The 16,416-nt window shown below is 44.3% G+C and overlaps 1 protein-coding gene across 1 annotated transcript; it reads left to right on the forward strand.

The window, feature by feature from the left end:
- Positions 1-58: 58 nt before the first annotated feature.
- esf1 (ESF1, nucleolar pre-rRNA processing protein, homolog (S. cerevisiae)) lies at positions 59-13,467 on the forward strand. The gene is made up of 14 exons (XM_035406077.1): positions 59-163; positions 1,489-2,011; positions 2,273-2,610; positions 3,098-3,211; positions 3,321-3,430; positions 4,226-4,378; positions 5,875-5,989; positions 6,253-6,442; positions 6,605-6,760; positions 9,330-9,460; positions 9,944-10,028; positions 10,745-10,842; positions 11,290-11,442; positions 11,639-13,467. Exons 2-14 carry the CDS (start codon positions 1,498-1,500, stop codon positions 11,951-11,953), a joined length of 2,472 nt encoding a protein of 823 aa, XP_035261968.1. The 5' UTR covers positions 59-163; positions 1,489-1,497; the 3' UTR covers positions 11,954-13,467.
- The last annotated feature ends 2,949 nt before the right edge of the window (positions 13,468-16,416 follow it).

Consider the following 16,416-nt stretch of genomic DNA (forward strand, 5'->3'; position numbering starts at 1 on the left):
TTTGTATCCTTTAGTGTTATGTGAAACGCTTCTTTTGGCCCACTTGCCTTACCGTAGGAAAGAAAGGGGTGGGGATAGAAGAGGTCAGGGAAGTAGTGCATGGTGGGAGAACACGTGGTTAAAGTGAAGTTTCTAGTGGCAAATAGTGGATCTGTGTTTTACAGTAAGGCTATGTTTTGTTTTCTTTTATACGATTCTAAATGTATAATTAGGTTAGCTCATAAGAGTAATAATAATAAATTTGATATAGTTGGTGTTGTCGCGTCTGAAGAGAGTGTATTTGCCACTGGCTTCCTGGGGTATACCAGAGAAATTAGCAATCTGGCTATTCATTTTGAGTTAATGTGGGAATGGATTCTTCTTGGTTGATCGCAAGCAGGATTTTAGCTGTTATGGAACTATATACAGTTTTAGGGGTGCTAGCTACACAGTTTAGTTTGCTGACAAATTACTACATGCATGGCTAACTACTCGTTAGCGCACTCGTTCGATCATACGTTTGGAAATAGAGCTACTAACCGCCACTGAGATCTCCTAAAACAAATCTGAAATTATCGTTCATTCTGAGAATTGGAATTTATGTGCTAGCTATTTATAGCTAGCTATCTGGCTAATCAGCGTAGATTGTTGAGCATAACATGTAAGCCTGAAGGTACCGCAGTGTCACTCCACGCGTTACCTGTTAGACGTAATTTTCAGGAATTATTTCAATCTCGAGACCTCTTAAAACACTGCAATGTGCTAACCTGGAGTTTAGACCTCAGGGGGAAATCGCTGGACCCCAGAACTGCTTTACAACCGGAACAACGCGTCCTTATTTAATAGATTTTGATGGCTAGCTGTTCCCGTTGCAATGCAGTTTTGTGGTTTAGGGGGTTTAAATCTGAGGTCTAGACCACAGCTAAGCACAGTGCAGTAGAACTCCTGTATCTACCGCCCTCACTAACATGAAATGTTTGACTATTTCCAGCGTCCGCAACGGCCTGCTTTGAATGTCCAGCTAGATGAATTAGTGCCGCGTTACTGAAATAACAGTCCCTTAGAGCCGAGAACTGCGGATCTCTCTCTATTTATATGGACGCAAGGTGTGAAGGCAGCGTGGCCAATCGGTAGCACTAATTGTGCAGTTAATAACCTGGCAGAAAATAAAATCAGGGCGGAATTTGGATTTAAGGGGCCAGATTTGAGTATCCATGCATCAGTGCGTGGAATGTCTTAACGTCCACATCTAATCTCGTGCATCTAGCTTTTTTGTTACAAGTTATATGATAAAAAATATTACCAGTGATATGCAAATGAAGACAGACAGTCTGAACCATGAAACTCAGTAATAGACAAGACAAAATGGGTGGACAAAAACTTTGCATTTAAAGCACCAACCATGTCATAAAGAGCATTGTGTTGGATGCAGGAGACAGGTTCCTGTTTTACTTTAAAAGTCCCAGTGATATTTAAAATAAAATTTTCTTTGTATGTTATTTCTTCCAGGTCTGGGACATGGCTGACAAAAAGAATCTGGGCGGCGATGACCGCTTCCTTCGGGTGACGAAGGACCCGCGTTTCTGGGAGATGCCGGAGAAGGAGCGCAAGATCAAGATCGACAAGCGCTTCCAGTCCATGTTCCACGACAAGCGCTTCAAGCTCAAGTACACGGTGGACAAACGGGGGCGGCCCGTCAGCCACTCCTCCACCGAAGACCTGAAGCGCTTCTACAACCTGTCCGACTCCGACCAGTCCGACGACGAGGCGCCGGCAAAGGAGAAAGAGAAAAAGAAGAAGAAGAAAGAGAAGTCGGAAACGAAGGTGGACTCTGAATCCCAACGGGGGGTTGAGGAGGATAAAGGAGGAGAAGAGGAGGAGGATAAAGGAGGAGAAGCGGTGGACGACTTGCCGGAAAAAGCCGTGAAGAAAGACAAGAAGACTTTGAAATCCAAAGACGTCCAACGCAAGCGCAGTGAGCTCCTGGATGCTCCAAAGGGCCCTGTCAGAGGAGTGAAAGTGTATGAGGAAGGTGAGTACCACAGATGCCTGAGCATGAGCGGCTTCACTTTCATTTTCAGTAAAGAAGAGAAGTAATCTGACTTTTTATAATGGAGAAACTGCAGAGTAAAAAGCTGCCAGTAATCTGTTTGAATTTCTGCAAAAAACGCTTTAATACGGTATTTTTGTATTTTTTGTTTTCTGTTTTCTGTTCTGCCATTGGTTTAATTCTTCAGTGGAAATGTGTTTGAGGATTTTTGTTTGGTCGTATTCACATTTAATTTTTTTACAGATGGAGAAGAGGAGGAAGCCAGCATTGAGAGGTCCAAGGATGTCGTAGAGGCCAGCGATGATGGTGACAGCGAAGGTGGCAGTGAGGAAGACGATGAAGACGAGGAGGAGGACAATGATGATGATGATGATGAAGATGAAGAGGGGAGTGGCTCAGAGGTGGAGTCTGAAGAGGACAGCGACAGTGGCCCTGACTTGGCTCGCGGGAAGGGCAACGTGGAGACCAGCTCAGATGAAGACGAGGATGATGATGATGTGGAAGACCAGCTGAGGCGTGAGCGAGAGGAGATAGAGCATAACTGGGGCGAGATGTGGAAGGACGCTCCCCGAAACGACAACGTGAGTTTAACCCCCTTTACCTTTCACCATCCTGCACCATCAAAGTTTGGGTTGCGGTATTTACCTGCAAAAATATTTCTGCATAGTCCAGACTTTCTTTTGGAATTTGTTCCTTTAAAATGAAACAGTGTGCCTCTTGTGTACACTGTTAATCCTTTGAAGAGTAGGTGTTTTGGGATGTTTTTTGTTTTTATTAATTCTATATCTCTTTCAATTGCTTTCAATTACCAGCAGTGATTGTTAAATTACCATTAGAATGTTCAGCTAAGAACATTCTAATCACATATTTATGATTTTACAGCTTAAAGGGTTAAGCTTTACAGTAGGGCTGCCCAATCCTGTTCCTGGGGATCTACCATCCTTTAAGTTTTCGTTCAAACCCTAATTTGCTAGTTAGGGTCGGAGTGAAAACCTGCTGGACAGTAGATCTCCAGGAACAGGTTGGTGTTCCAAGGTGCTGATGGCTGTTGTGAATCCTCTACTGTAGGTCACACGGAGACTGGCGGCTTGTAACATGGACTGGGACAGACTGAAAGCCAAGGACTTGTTGGCTTTGTTCAGCTCCTTCAAACCCAAAGGAGGGGTTGTGCTCTCTGTAAAGGTAAGACACAGGTGCTTTGGGTTTGAGGTCAGTTCTGTTTGGTTAGCGATGAGGTGATGGCACCTGCAGAAGTGTGACTCACGCGTGTGTCCGACGGGCCGTCTTTCAGATCTTCCCCTCCGAGTTTGGGAAGGAGCGGTTGGAGGCGGAGCGAACACAGGGACCCCTGGAACTGGTAACGCTGCCGGAGAACCCCGAAAAGGACACAGAGGAGGAGAGGTGCGCCCTGAAATTTCGGGTCCAGACCTGGCCCTGTTTTTTTTTTTGTTTTTTTTTAAATGCCTTTCCTCCCTGTGTGGAATTCCCCAGTGCATCTACACTCATCGCTGCAGTCTCCATTATCGTTGTAACAAGGAGGCCATCTTATCCTGCTGAGCTGTTTACTTCCACATCTTCTTGAGTTTTGCTTGAGTGTTCTTGAGGTAGTGTTTGCTGGAGAGTGTAATTATGGACCTGCTCACTCTGGGTGAGAGCAGGGACACACTCAGTCCATCTCCCACAGAGGGTAGCGTGAGAGGAAATTAGCTGTAGGTTAACTTGATTGCCTACTTCTGGCAGCATTGTTTAATTGAATCTGATGCTGTTGTTCTTTGCATTTGTGGTCTATTAGCATTTCTTTTTCTCCAGTCTATCTAAATCCTGTGTAGGTTATTTATGTATTTATTTTGCATTGGGGATCAAGGGGGATATTTTCTACCTTTTCCCAATATTTTCTTGAGCAGCAATTAGAGCATGTCTAATGGTCTGATGCTGTTTGCAACATTAACATAGCCACCATTGTAGCAGAAAGACCAGGCAGGCCAACAGAAACACCATGGTCACGTGTGTGCGTCTGTCTGTGTGTGTGTGTGTGTGTGTGGATGCGTGTGTGCGTGTGCCCGTGCGTGTGTGTGTGTGCCCGTGCGTGTGTGCATATGTGTGTGTGTGTGTGTATGTGGGTGTGTGTGGATGCGTGTGTGCGTGTGACCGTGCGTGTGTGCGTGTGTGTGCGTGTGCCTTGTTTCCTTGTTGCAGGGTCCACCGTGAGAAGATGAGAGAGTACCAGTTCAAGCGCATGCGCTACTTCTACGCCGTGGTGGAGTGCGACTCCCCGGAGACGGCGGCCAAGATCTACGAGGAGTGCGATGGGCACGAGTACGAGAGCAGCAGCTCCACGATCGACCTCCGGTAAGAATCAGCGGCTTTAGAATCGGTGTCAGGTGAGAAAAGGTGCCTTTAGGATCAGTATCAGGTATGGAAAGGAGCCCTTAGAATGAGTCTCAAGTCAGAAAAGGTGTCTTTGCTGTTGAACTCGGGTAATGGAAGGTCCTGAGGTGAGTGAAGGTGCGTTAATTAACATGAATATCAATATATGTTCGCGTTGTTAGAATTTCGTTTTGTACGAACATCAATCGACGCTACATGCATTTTACAAAAATTCACAAAATGTTTTATGATCAAAGAAAGATGAGAACCGATGAAGGACAGAGCATCTGACATTTTTTTTAAAAATCAATAAGACCTATGTTCATTTTTATTAGTTGCTGAGTAACTTCTGTTCATCTTGAATAGATTTGCACAAAATTAGTTACCTCTCAAGTTTATCTTTAGAATGAAGATCAAACTGGAATTGATACTGCTGTTTGCTTTGTATCCGGGACAAAGTGAAGGAGTTGATTTTGCTGACATACCTGAACTCTGCCCGGCTAAGCGTTTATTTCAGTTAAAAAAGCACTCCAGGGCAAAACTCAAAAGGGTGGCCATTTTCAGCTATGTCTGTGCATTTCAGATTTACATGGCTAGCCAAGGGAACGCAGCTATTGATTGGATTAACCTCAGGGCTCAAATCAAGTTGATTTCCATTTGCATTACAGGCAGGTCGTTTGACCGCAGAGCACGGGTACAGCGTGATTTTGAGTCACCTTCGCCTTCAGAATATGCTGGAAAATTCAGAAAGGATTTAGAATTTAATACAGTGTACTTCCTTCAAACTCATATGGGAAAGATTAAACACAAGTGCACGACTTGATGTTTAATTTGTACCAAATGCTCATATTTAGTGGTTCCAAACATCTGATGAAACTTCGTGACCCTGGTTTATGCAACTTGCAGGAACCATTTGTTTTCCAGTGGAGAATTATTCATCTTTTAGACAGAAACTAGGTTGTAAACACACACTGGCCTGTGCCTTGGCTGTTTATAGGTGAATAAAATCCATTGTTGCAGGACCACAAGCTCCTACTGACTTGACAGAATTGTTTAAAACCTTTTCCCTTTGGTTTACATTCGCTGTACAGTTAATCAATATAAATATGTGTACCTGTTGGGGAAAAAATGCAATTAGGCACAAGATGGATTCATTATTGCTTTGAGGATAAGCATACTAAGCTGTTATTTGTCTTAATTTATCAACTTAAAGATTAAATACACATTATCTTACGAAAAAGATAAAACTTGTTTTTCCTCTGTGTTTAATTAGGCTTGTAGTAGAAAACAAACTTTTATTTGTAACCACAGCCAGAGTGTTAGCCTTTTTTTTTTTTCTTTTCCAGCTGCTCAATAGCTTTCCCATTACTCGCCAATGAAAGGAAATTTGTCAATCTGGGCCTAGGAGCTTAGTCTGAGCAAACAAATCCCCTCTCTGTTTAGACACAAATATTATGGTTCCTGTCTTTCTCCAACAGGTTCATTCCGGACGATGTTTCCTTTGATGAGGAGCCAAAGGATGTCGCGGCAGATGTGGACTTGGCTTCCTACACCCCCAAATACTTCACCTCAGCGGCCATGGCCACTTCAAAAGTATGGGGGGGGGGGGAAATTTTCAAAGTATTCTTTTAGATATTTCCCGAAAGTATGAATGGAAATGGTAATAATTTGAGGAAGCCATGTCGTACCGGCCTCCTGAATGCTCTGAATTGTTAGGGAAACTTCTGTTTAGGAGCTAGCTGAAAAAATTAGCTAACTGTATTGGGCGTATTTGGTTGAAGCAAAACCAGGTTCAACACTGGTTCACGGTGTAGTATCATGACTTGACTGGAGATGGCGCTCTTGTGTCCCCTAAGGTGGAGCTCACCTGGGACGAGACGGACCACGATCGCGTGACCATGCTCAGCAGGAAGTTCAAGAAGGATGAGATCCTAGACATGGACTTCCAGGCATATCTGGCCTCTTCCAGTGAAGAAGAAGAAGAAGGGGAGGAGGAGGAGAAGAAGAGGGAGGAGGAGGAGAGACAAAAGGAAGAAGAGCTGAAATGTAAGTGCATTTTTCTTGAATGTAACTGCATTCACATTCATTTTTTCTTTGCTGTATTCTTTTTTTTTTTTGGTTGTACTCATGCCTCTTGGAATATGTTTAATGTGAATTTAAACAATTTGTATTACAACGAAATTCGTATTGTGTGTAATTTGTCGCTAGCCAAAAAGGCAGAAGACTCAAAGACCAAGGTGAAGAAGACCAAGAAGAGCGACTCGGACCAGATTGCCAAGTACCGGGAACTCCTGAAGGGCATTACGGACCAGGACACGAAGCAGCAGGACAAAGCCATGGAAATGGAGATCACCTGGGTGCCAGGTAGGCCACATTTCCTGAGAATCCCGTCTGTGGGGGTGTGTACGTGGACTCCCAGCCTGTCCTGTGACTGCAGGTGTTCCCAGTCTGTGTCCAACCTTCAGCATTGCCTTTAAGCAACCACCAGAGGGCAGCACTGTATAAAAACAGTGGCTCTGGCGCACGTGTGGTACTGTACCTGCAAGCTGTACTTCTTCAGCAAATCCTTTGATAGAGAACCTCCAGCAATAGACTGCTGAACAAACAAAAAAAGTAAACGGCTCTAGTCACATCCTGAGCAGTTGTGATCTGTAAAGGGCAGTTTTCATTTCATGTTTAATACAGAACCGCATTTGACCTTGGTGGGATAACATTTGATGCAAATGCATTAGAATTATTAAATAATGCACATCATTCATTCTCATATTCTAAACCTTTGCAGAATGAGTATAACCTCAGGAAGCAGGTGACAGGAGATCGGAAATGCTGCTGTTATATAAAGGACGTAACTAAACGTTTATTCTGCAGGCTGCTAGGTTGTATGGCGTTCATTTGTATTTGACTATGAATGTGGGGTTTGAAATGGAAGGCGTTAATACAGGCTCGATTGTGTACTTTGGAACACAATGACAGTGCCTTGTCTTGCTTGCAAGTTTTAACAGGACACCCGGGCATCATTGACGGTTTCGGTGTGATGGGGAACTGTGGTCCTTTGTATGTTAATCTTGGCCGCCGAGTTCTGAACATGATGAAGCCTGTCCACAACTCCATGAGCAGCGTGAGCGCACGATGTCACAGTAGTCTAATTAGGAAGAAACTAAGGCTTAAGTACACAAGTTCCAGAATTCTTAGATATTCTGGCACCGTATGGTATGTGTGGTTTCAGAATTGTGAGAAGGACAAGAAGCCAATTCAAGAAGGAATGAGTGTGGTGGGTAAGGTGATACCATCACCTTGACCTCAGGTGAGGCCAGGACTGATAACTCGCTGATAATCATGTTAAATTGAGCCATTTTGGTTGCTGTGCGGATGACTGTTTTCTCGCAGTTCAACTTGAAAAGCCTTAAGCTCAGCTGTTGACCTAGCCTTCATCCTGGTGTTGACAACAGATCCTTGTATCACAACAATAGCAGCAAAAACACAAAACAGGGTGCCACGAAATAGGGAAATGTGTAAGCTTCCTCCAAGCCTTTTTGTCGTAGGTTTAGTGACTTAGCATGTATTTTGTGGTGGCATTAGACTGCTATTGTGTTGTATAACGTGTTGAACCTGAAAACCGAAACGACTGAACTAGACAACTGAGCGTTTTGGGATGCAAGAGATTAACGGGACAATTGACGGAGATACCTTTCCATTCATCATCCTGTTGCAGAAACACAACACATGGTGGCTTCATGCAGCAATACAAAACGGGGTGTGATGTGGCCTCAGTGAAACTTTGAATTAAACACACTGAGCATGTACTTTAGCCGTTGGAAACACAAACAAATATGGGTTGATAAGATGAAAAAAATAGTTGGAATAAAAAGTTGAAAACATTTTTTTTTTCATTGAACTTTCATTTGACAAATCGAATTGCGGCCTTTAAATAGCCGTTTTATTATTCTTATTTCGTTTGAACTTTGGTGAAATCGAATTGTGACCTGTGTGTTGTTTTGTCTCGCTTGTGAACAGTTGGCGGGTTTGAAGCGGAAGGCTAAGCCGTATTTTTGTTATCCAGCCCTGGGTTTCTGTGGTCGCTAACTCGCGGAGCATCAGAACGCTGGCCCTCAGACTCGGTAATGCGAACCATACACACGCGCACCGGGCCCCGTAACAGCTGCTGCTGGAGCGCGTTGGACTCGCGAACGTTCCCACCAATATGGCCGCCTTCGACGGGTTTCAGATTGAGACGGATGACCCGTCAGCCCCTGAATTTAACAGGCGTTCTGGAGCAGGGCGGGTGAAGCCGGGTTTATGGCAGTGTGTGTTTTTGGCGAGGGGTGCAAGCCAGCTTGTCTGCCCCGTTTGCTGAATGAGAAATAAAGAGCGCCAGAGGGCTGAAATGGCCGCTCGCCGTTGGAGAGGCACTTGCTCTCATGCAGACGCAGTGAGGAAGAACCTGTAGGGCCCGCACTGAGGCAGTCTACCTCTGTACGTCCTGTCACGTCCTGCTGGGACATACACGAAAATCTGACTGCCGCCGCGCCGCACTCTAGCCGGAGGGGGTGGGTTTTTGGCATGTGGGGGGGGGGGGGGGGGTGGTTAGCGAATATCTCACGCTAACACTTAATTGACCCTGATCCTCATCAGCTGGTCTCTGTCACATCCACGGAGAGAGAGGAAAAATATGTGCAGCATATTCCCGCTTTTTTTTTTTTTTTCCTTTTCTTCTTTTGACTTTTTTTTTTTTCCCTCCCCATCTGTGTGCAGATGGACAGTCTGAAAGCAGTTAGGACGGGGACACTCTCTTCTGCGTAAACACCGTTTGAAGTTATGGCGCCGTTATGGAACGACCCACTTTTTTTCTTCTTCTTCTTCTTCTTCTTTCCCCCCCTTTCCGTGCGATGTGCGATCTGTCTCTTCACGTCTTGTTTTCGTCTTCTCTCCTCAGGCCTGAAGGAGACGACCGAGCAGCTGGTGAAGAAGAAGCTGGAGGGGAAGAACGCGCTGACTCCTTGGGAGGAGTTTCTCCAGAAGAAGAAGGAGAAGAGGAAGGTGAAGAAGAAGGCCAAAGCGAAGCAGGTCAGCCCCTTGTGCGTCGTGTGAGAAGATCACTTCATACCTACAGTCCAGGGGTGTCCGGCCTTACCCAAAAAAGGGCCGGTGTGGGTGCAGGTTTTTGTTTTAGCAAAGCTCAAGGACACCTGGTTCTACTGATCTTGATTGAAGACCGTGATTAGACCATTTAGCTGAATGAGGTGTCACAGTGGTACGCAAGGGGAAAAATCAAGGCTGAAACAGATCAAGCCAAATTCAATTAACCGTGTCGCAAGTGGCCAGTGGGCATTCTGGTCGGCTCGTTTGTCCTGTTCCTCCACTACGTGAAGTCTGGCTGCTGGACCCATATCCAACGCAGCTCGGCTCAGTCGGTGTGACTCGACATGTATCTGCTCCCAGATCTCCTCCGCTGTTCACCTCAAGCAAAAAAAATAAAAGTGTGCTATGTGCCGACGTCAGGTTCCTTTGAGCTTCAGAGGTGTGTGTTTGTGGCCCTTCTTTTTGCAGGGGGCCGAGGGGTCCGACCTGAGCGACGACGAGCTGCCCCCAGACGTCGACCTCAACGACCCCTTCTTCGCTGAGGAGCTGGGAGGTGAGCGACGTTTGTCTTCCGTTCTTAGAAAGACAGCCCTGCTGCCCCCTGCTGGGAGAATGGAGACGCTGTCACGTGACTGTATTTATGTGCTGTGTGTCTGCGTGTGTGTGAGCGCACGTTTGTGTGTGCGAGGTTGGAAGGGAAAAAAATGAGCATTTTATTTATGTATTTATTCATTAATATTAAACACATTTTTTCTTTTTAGCACCACCAGGGCTCCTGTTCCTGTCCTCGCATAGGTTTAATAAAAAATCTTATTCTTGGCCTTGGGGGCGGGGGGGGGGGGGGTGGTGGTGGAATAAATCTTTCTCAGTCAGAACAGTCCCTTGGGCTCATCAGTTGAATCATTTATAATTTAGCCTTTTGTCTAGTATTTCTTTTTGGTCTGAAATGGAATCGGTCGTAAAACTAAATGGTACAAAACCAAACAAAACAAAGACTTCAAACGGCCTTCGTGTTCGCGGCTTTGATGTGCGGACTCGAGCACGATGAAAAATTACTCAATCATAATCATTTTCGGAAAACAAAACGTCCGTTGTTTTTGTGTCCAAAGTTAACAAACTCATTTTTAAATCAGTTCTAACGGAAAAAAAAGTACATGCTGTGCAGAACATGTGGTTACATCAGCTTTTCTGAGATACCCAGTTATTTAATGGGGACGTGTTCACTGGGGCATTTTTTTTTAAACGTTCGAGCGCCTCTCTCACGCACAGGAACGGCAGCGCTGAAAAGCAAGTCGAAATCGAAGAACAAAAAATCGAAGGAAGCGGAGAGGACTCCGGAGGAGGAAGAGGAAATTGAAAAACGGAAGGTAAGCTTGTGCAGAAGTTTGAGGTGGAACCACTTTCAGTTTAATGACGGAAGATACGCTTGTACAGAAGTTGGAGGTGGAACCACCTTCCAATTTAATGTGCACAGCAGATTGCTCTGCTTACTTCCTTGTTGTACGCATAACCTTCACTTGATTCAGGTATCATTGGTTTCCCTGAAAGGAAACTGCCGGTGCGTGCTTCCGAGTACCAACCACGCTACTTCAGCTGCTTTGCTTTATCTCCTTGGAAACAGGTCATAGTAACTCACTATTATGTCTGGCTAGAGAGGAATCGCAAGTGATGAAGCCTTTTTGTCTATTCCCTCTGCAAAGAGGTGTTCTGGAAAAGAGCTTCCGTACTACCTGTGTCATTTCTGTGTGAACATTCCAAACATCGTGAGGTTTTTCCGTAATAAAACGAGCGTTCTGTGTCGTCGGCGTTCCCAGGCGGAGATGGCACTGTTGATGGACGACGGCGAAGACGACGACAAGCACAAGCATTTCAACTATGACAAGATCGTGGAGCATCAGAACCTGACCAAGAGGAAGATGAAGAAACTGCAGAAGAAGAACGAGCTGCTGGAGGACGATGACTTCCAGGTCAGTACTCAACACAGACCGACTATGGTCACAGCTCACATTCATCACGGTCACTATTCTCAGACAATAAGGTCCTGCTTTGGTCACAAACTCGCATGATCTGTTGAGCCTTACATTATTAAAAAGGCTAAATATAGGCTATTTATTGATTTTCACTGATTTAAAAAAAAAATCCTTCTTTCTGATTGGACGACAGGTGGACGTGAAAGACCCCCGCTTCCAGGCCATGTTCACCTCCCACCTGTACAACCTGGACCCCTCGGACCCCAGCTACAAGAAGACGAAGGCCACGCAGAGCATCGTGAAGGAGAAGCAGAGGCGCAGGGAGGAGACGCAGAGCAGGCAAGAGGCGGCGGCCGCCACCAAGAGGAAGCAGCCCGAGCCGGAACAGGAAGTGGCCGCGCCCGCGGAGACCAAGAAGGCCATGGACCCGGGACTGTCCATGCTTATCAAGTCCATCAAGAACAAAACGGAGCAGTTTCAGGCCAGGAAGAAGCATAAGACAAAATAGACGGGCAACATGGTGTGTGTGTGTGTTTTGTGTGTTTTGTGTGTGTGTGTGTGTGTGTGTGTGTGTGTGTGATTAGCGGGTGACAAGCAGGCAGTATTCATTGTATCGGTGGATTTCTAGTGTTTTATTTGTTTTTCTTCCTGTTGAAGAATCCATTATTTTGGTTCTGAAAGGCTTGACACTGAATCCGTGTGTGAGCAAAGCATAGAGTTATTTTCTACCAGATTCTCAATGAAACTGTCTTATTGACATGTAAGCTCTCACTATGTACTGTGGTTGTCCAGGAAGTTGGAACTTCTTTTTTCTTTTTTTTTTTTGAAGAAAATGTCCCTGTGGAATGTGCTGGTATATAAACGTCTTTGAAGTACCCAGCACGAAATAGCTGCCGGGCAAGGAGTTTCTTTTTTCTTTTTTTTCCTACTTTTTTATGTTGCATAAAGGATTCTCTTGTGCGTTCATTTTGGCTCCGGAACAATACAGGACATAACTGCAGTTTCCGCTCATTAAGAACCGGACGACCGCAGTTGCAGCCCTCGTTCCCTGTGATCCTGGGTAGAGCCGGACGGCTCGAAAGCTGGCCTACCAACGCCGCCGCCACCGTCGTAAATAAAGGACGGCGCTCTGTGGCTCGCTTGAAGACCCCGGGACACTCAGACTGATGATGGTAATCTGGACGAAACATTCTCCAGGTCAAGTTGATCTTGACCTTTGACCTCTGTCTGACCCAGGGAGCTCCGGTCACTCAAGGACTCGCAGGATGCTCCTGGGGGGGTTGAGTGGTTGAAAAAGCTACTTGAGATGTGCTGGCAGGCTTTGCTTATTACCCCCCCACCCCCCAACGACTCCCTATAGCAACTAATTTCCAAGATCTCCTGCAAGCCTTTCAGAAAATGAACTCTGAGGACGTTTCAATACCTTTGAAACTCTGTTGTTCTCCAGAAATTGTGTGAATGTGAGACCTGCAAGTCTAGTTTAAGTAAAACTATTTAATAAGATAAAACTTATTAATAAGATTAAACCTATTTCATAAAACAGTGTTCTTGTGAATTAGGCTTGACATGGGGGCATTCTGGTGGGGGTTTCTGGGTTGGCCTGCTGGGGTCTTGCCCTGGTGGGGTTGAAATTTCTGAGAGATCTCACTGATCTGAGAGATTGTACAGAGGGGAGGGTACAAAAACGTACAAAAAATGTTAAGCTCCACTAAAAACAAAGGTATGCAGCCCCAGGATTCAAGGGGTTAAAAAACCCAGCCTTCTCTGGCCTGTGGGATTTTGTAAGTGGCCTCATAAAATAAACAAAATTGATGGCTGTATAAATTTGAATGTGATTATCCAATGGTGGAGACATACGTCTCTGAATCTTGTAGCCGGTACATTTAAGAATTAGATTCATTATAGGAATTTACATAATGGCTTTTGGGCCAGCCTAGATCATTGATGTGCTCAAGACGCCGAAAATGAATTATGAATCATATCTGTCATAATAAAGGATCCACACCCTTAGAGATAATACAATCAGGAGCAGCGTATCCTTTTTATGAAGGCACAAAGTTTCATTTTGAGTTATGCTTCAGAAATGTTATGAGGGACACTTGCTGCCACAGATTTCAAGGATAACTACGTGTCTTTTTTTAAATGATTTTTTTATTGTGAGTCGTTCAAACGCATAATTGACCCCCTTAGGGCTTGGATAATGGTACGGCCCATCAACCCCACCACTTTCTGCTGTGGATCCAACCCAAGGCCATTCAAAACTCATGGAAAATGACAGCTTTGGTTAGCACTCTATGGTACTTTACTTTGTGGTACTGTGGTACAAGGAGGCCAATGGCCATGATTCACTCAAGAGTAATGCATGCAATTTCAAAGATTACTGACACTAAGCGGTTTTTCTTGCAGGAGCTCATCTGCCTTAAATAGTTTGTGCTTGATTTATTTCAATTGTATGTCTTTGGAATTCAGTATGTAGAAAATGCATATAAGGAGGTTGATGGATTTATCATCCATCCATTATACCCACTTATCCCAGCATGCATTGGGCGAATACACCCTGGACAGGCCGCCAATCTGTCACAGGGCACACACACCATTCTCTCACCATTCACTCACACCTTTAGAGTCTCCAATTAGCCTACCTGCATGTCTTTTGGACTGTGGGAGGACACCGGAGTACCCGGAGGAAAGCTACGTGGACATGCAAACTTCAAACAGAAAGGCCCAGGCTGGATTCGAAACCAGGACCATGGATTTATCAGCTAGTACTATTTCTGGATATTTTTGATATAGTGAAAAGGGTTAGAATTCCTTTATGATTTCCATTTGTTTTTAATTGTTTTTTTTTGTTTTTTTTTTGGCTGGATATTCTCTTCCTGACTTCAGATCAGAAGCTGGAGTAATTAAAACAATTTGCTTTTCGAAGAAATTCGCTTTTCAAGGATTTCAAGGAATCCTGCTTGCACACACGACATCCCCACCGTGTTCCAAAAAGCAGTTGAATATCTGCGCAACGTCGAACAACGTACACTGTCGTGTGTTTGTCTTTCCTAGTTGAATAACAGTACCGCTAGAACCTCTTCCACCTCTGTTATGATTTCAGCTTCGCCTTTTACAGTTAAAAACCGGCAAATGACCCCTGGCTAATTCATTGGAAACCTTTTCTTTATTTATTTATTTTTTTTTCTGCCAAAACAATTCCATTTCACACCGCAGGACCACACAGGCGACTGGGATACGATCAGGGCTCTTCTGGAAGTGGAACACGGAACTGTTTGCACCTCTCTCGTTTTTTGTGCGTAACCCAGTAACAATTTTCAACAAACCATTCCGAGGGGTAAAAAAAAAGAGTGGCTTGGGGTCTCCTTGAGAGAGCTTTTTGAAGTTTGATTTTTTTACTTCTAAACCCTTAACAAATTCAAGCCAATGTAGCGGTGAGTTTGCATAACAATTTCAAGATGGCGCTCCTGAACACAAAACAACGTCCACAATGCGCTGCAAAAGGGCTTTCAACAGAGTCATCATCCTTCAACGTGCCTAATCGCAGGCTACAGATTTAGTGCTTCAGTTCGTTCCTGTGTCTGACACCACAGACCCCAAAATAGGACACCGTCGATGGGCCAGGGGCCGCACAACAAGGCCCGATCCGTTTCGGGGTTTTACATCCAGCTTCTGCTCTTAATTATTGATTTTTTTTTCTTCTTCTTCTTCTTCTTTTTTTTCATCTACCTCCAGTTATGTTAGCTATAGCTGCAGACTGCACGAGTATCCTAAGTGTTCTGCAGTGGTCTGTTATGGGAGCGGGTCAGCCTCAGTGTACACAGCCACTTAGAAAAACAAAGTCAGGGTTATAGGTTGGAATGAAAACCAGTTTGCAACACACACTGGCCATTCAGGACCGGAGGTGTAGGCTACTCCCCTGCCATAAAAAATACCCTTTTTGTTCTTTAAAGAATACATTCAATGTGGCAAAATGCCCACGTATAATGTATACGAATGTCAGCATGTCAAAGGATCTGACTAGAGGAAATGAGCTGAATTGTTTGTTCCCACTTCATTCTTTAAACAGTTCCAAATGAATGACAATATGAGATCAGAGATCAGCTTAAAGTGGTGCTGGTTGCACAAGGGTTTCTATGCTAATGCTATGTAAAAGTTGTGTAAGCCGCTCTGGATAAGAGCGTCTGCTAAATACCTGTAATGTAATGTAATGTAATGTAAGAGTTTTTTGACGGCTCAAAGTTTGGATTCTGTTATCACCTTTAGTGGCAGGGATGTTGCGAGAAGTTGTATAACAAAACTTGTTACTGTCCCTTGTCAACAGAGCTGAAGTTGTAGTACATTTCCTGCTACTGTTAGAGTGAACAGTTTTTGCTGAGCTTTTGCCAAAATGTGAACCGTTACAAGTGTTCATTTCAAAAGCTGTGTACACACAGTTCACATTTTTTTTTTTTTTTTTTTTAAAAAGCAGTTAGGTTTGTGTTGTGTTTAAGATGCCCACACAATATTTTCATTTTTCTCCAGTAGTTATTTCAGGGCCACAGAGTATATTTTACACTGACATGAAAAGCGTTCCCTGGCCTCTGGTTTCCAGGTCTGGTTTTTGTCAGTGACGTGTGTTCTGTCACTCGGCACGGTCGTAGAGTGCTACCGAGTGGCCGGCCCCATTGTGTTTCATTGAGTTTCCGTGGAAACAGTAGTTAGGACATCTCGCAATGGAAAAAAAAAAAAAAGTTTGCCGGAATTTTTTCTGTCGTCATTTACAGGTTAATTCGCAATAAACTACAACTGTAAACCGCCACGCTGACATCATTAGTGTATCTGTTTCTCTTCTTATTTTTTTCTTGTAATTATGAATAATTGAAATCTAATAATTCAGATGTCATGCATCAATTTTAAATGAAACACCATTTATTTAAGCTGTAACTCCTTTAAAATCATTTGAATCTCTTGCTTCTGTTTAAATATATT

This window comes from Anguilla anguilla, chromosome 2 (genome assembly GCF_013347855.1).
Source record: "Anguilla anguilla isolate fAngAng1 chromosome 2, fAngAng1.pri, whole genome shotgun sequence".
Taxonomy (NCBI): domain Eukaryota; kingdom Metazoa; phylum Chordata; class Actinopteri; order Anguilliformes; family Anguillidae; genus Anguilla; species Anguilla anguilla.

What these genes read in the sequence shown, in the direction of transcription:
- esf1 (XM_035406077.1), top strand. Translation starts at nt 1,498, where the DNA reads ATGGCTGACAAAAAGAATCTGGGCGGCGATGACCGCTTCCTTCGGGTG. An exon ending in AGTGAAAGTGTATGAGGAAG is followed by an intron (nt 2,012 to 2,272) that starts GTGAGTACCACA and finishes ATTTTTTTACAG; the next exon opens with ATGGAGAAGAGGAGGAAGCC. An exon ending in GGGTTGTGCTCTCTGTAAAG is followed by an intron (nt 3,212 to 3,320) that starts GTAAGACACAGG and finishes GCCGTCTTTCAG; the next exon opens with ATCTTCCCCTCCGAGTTTGG.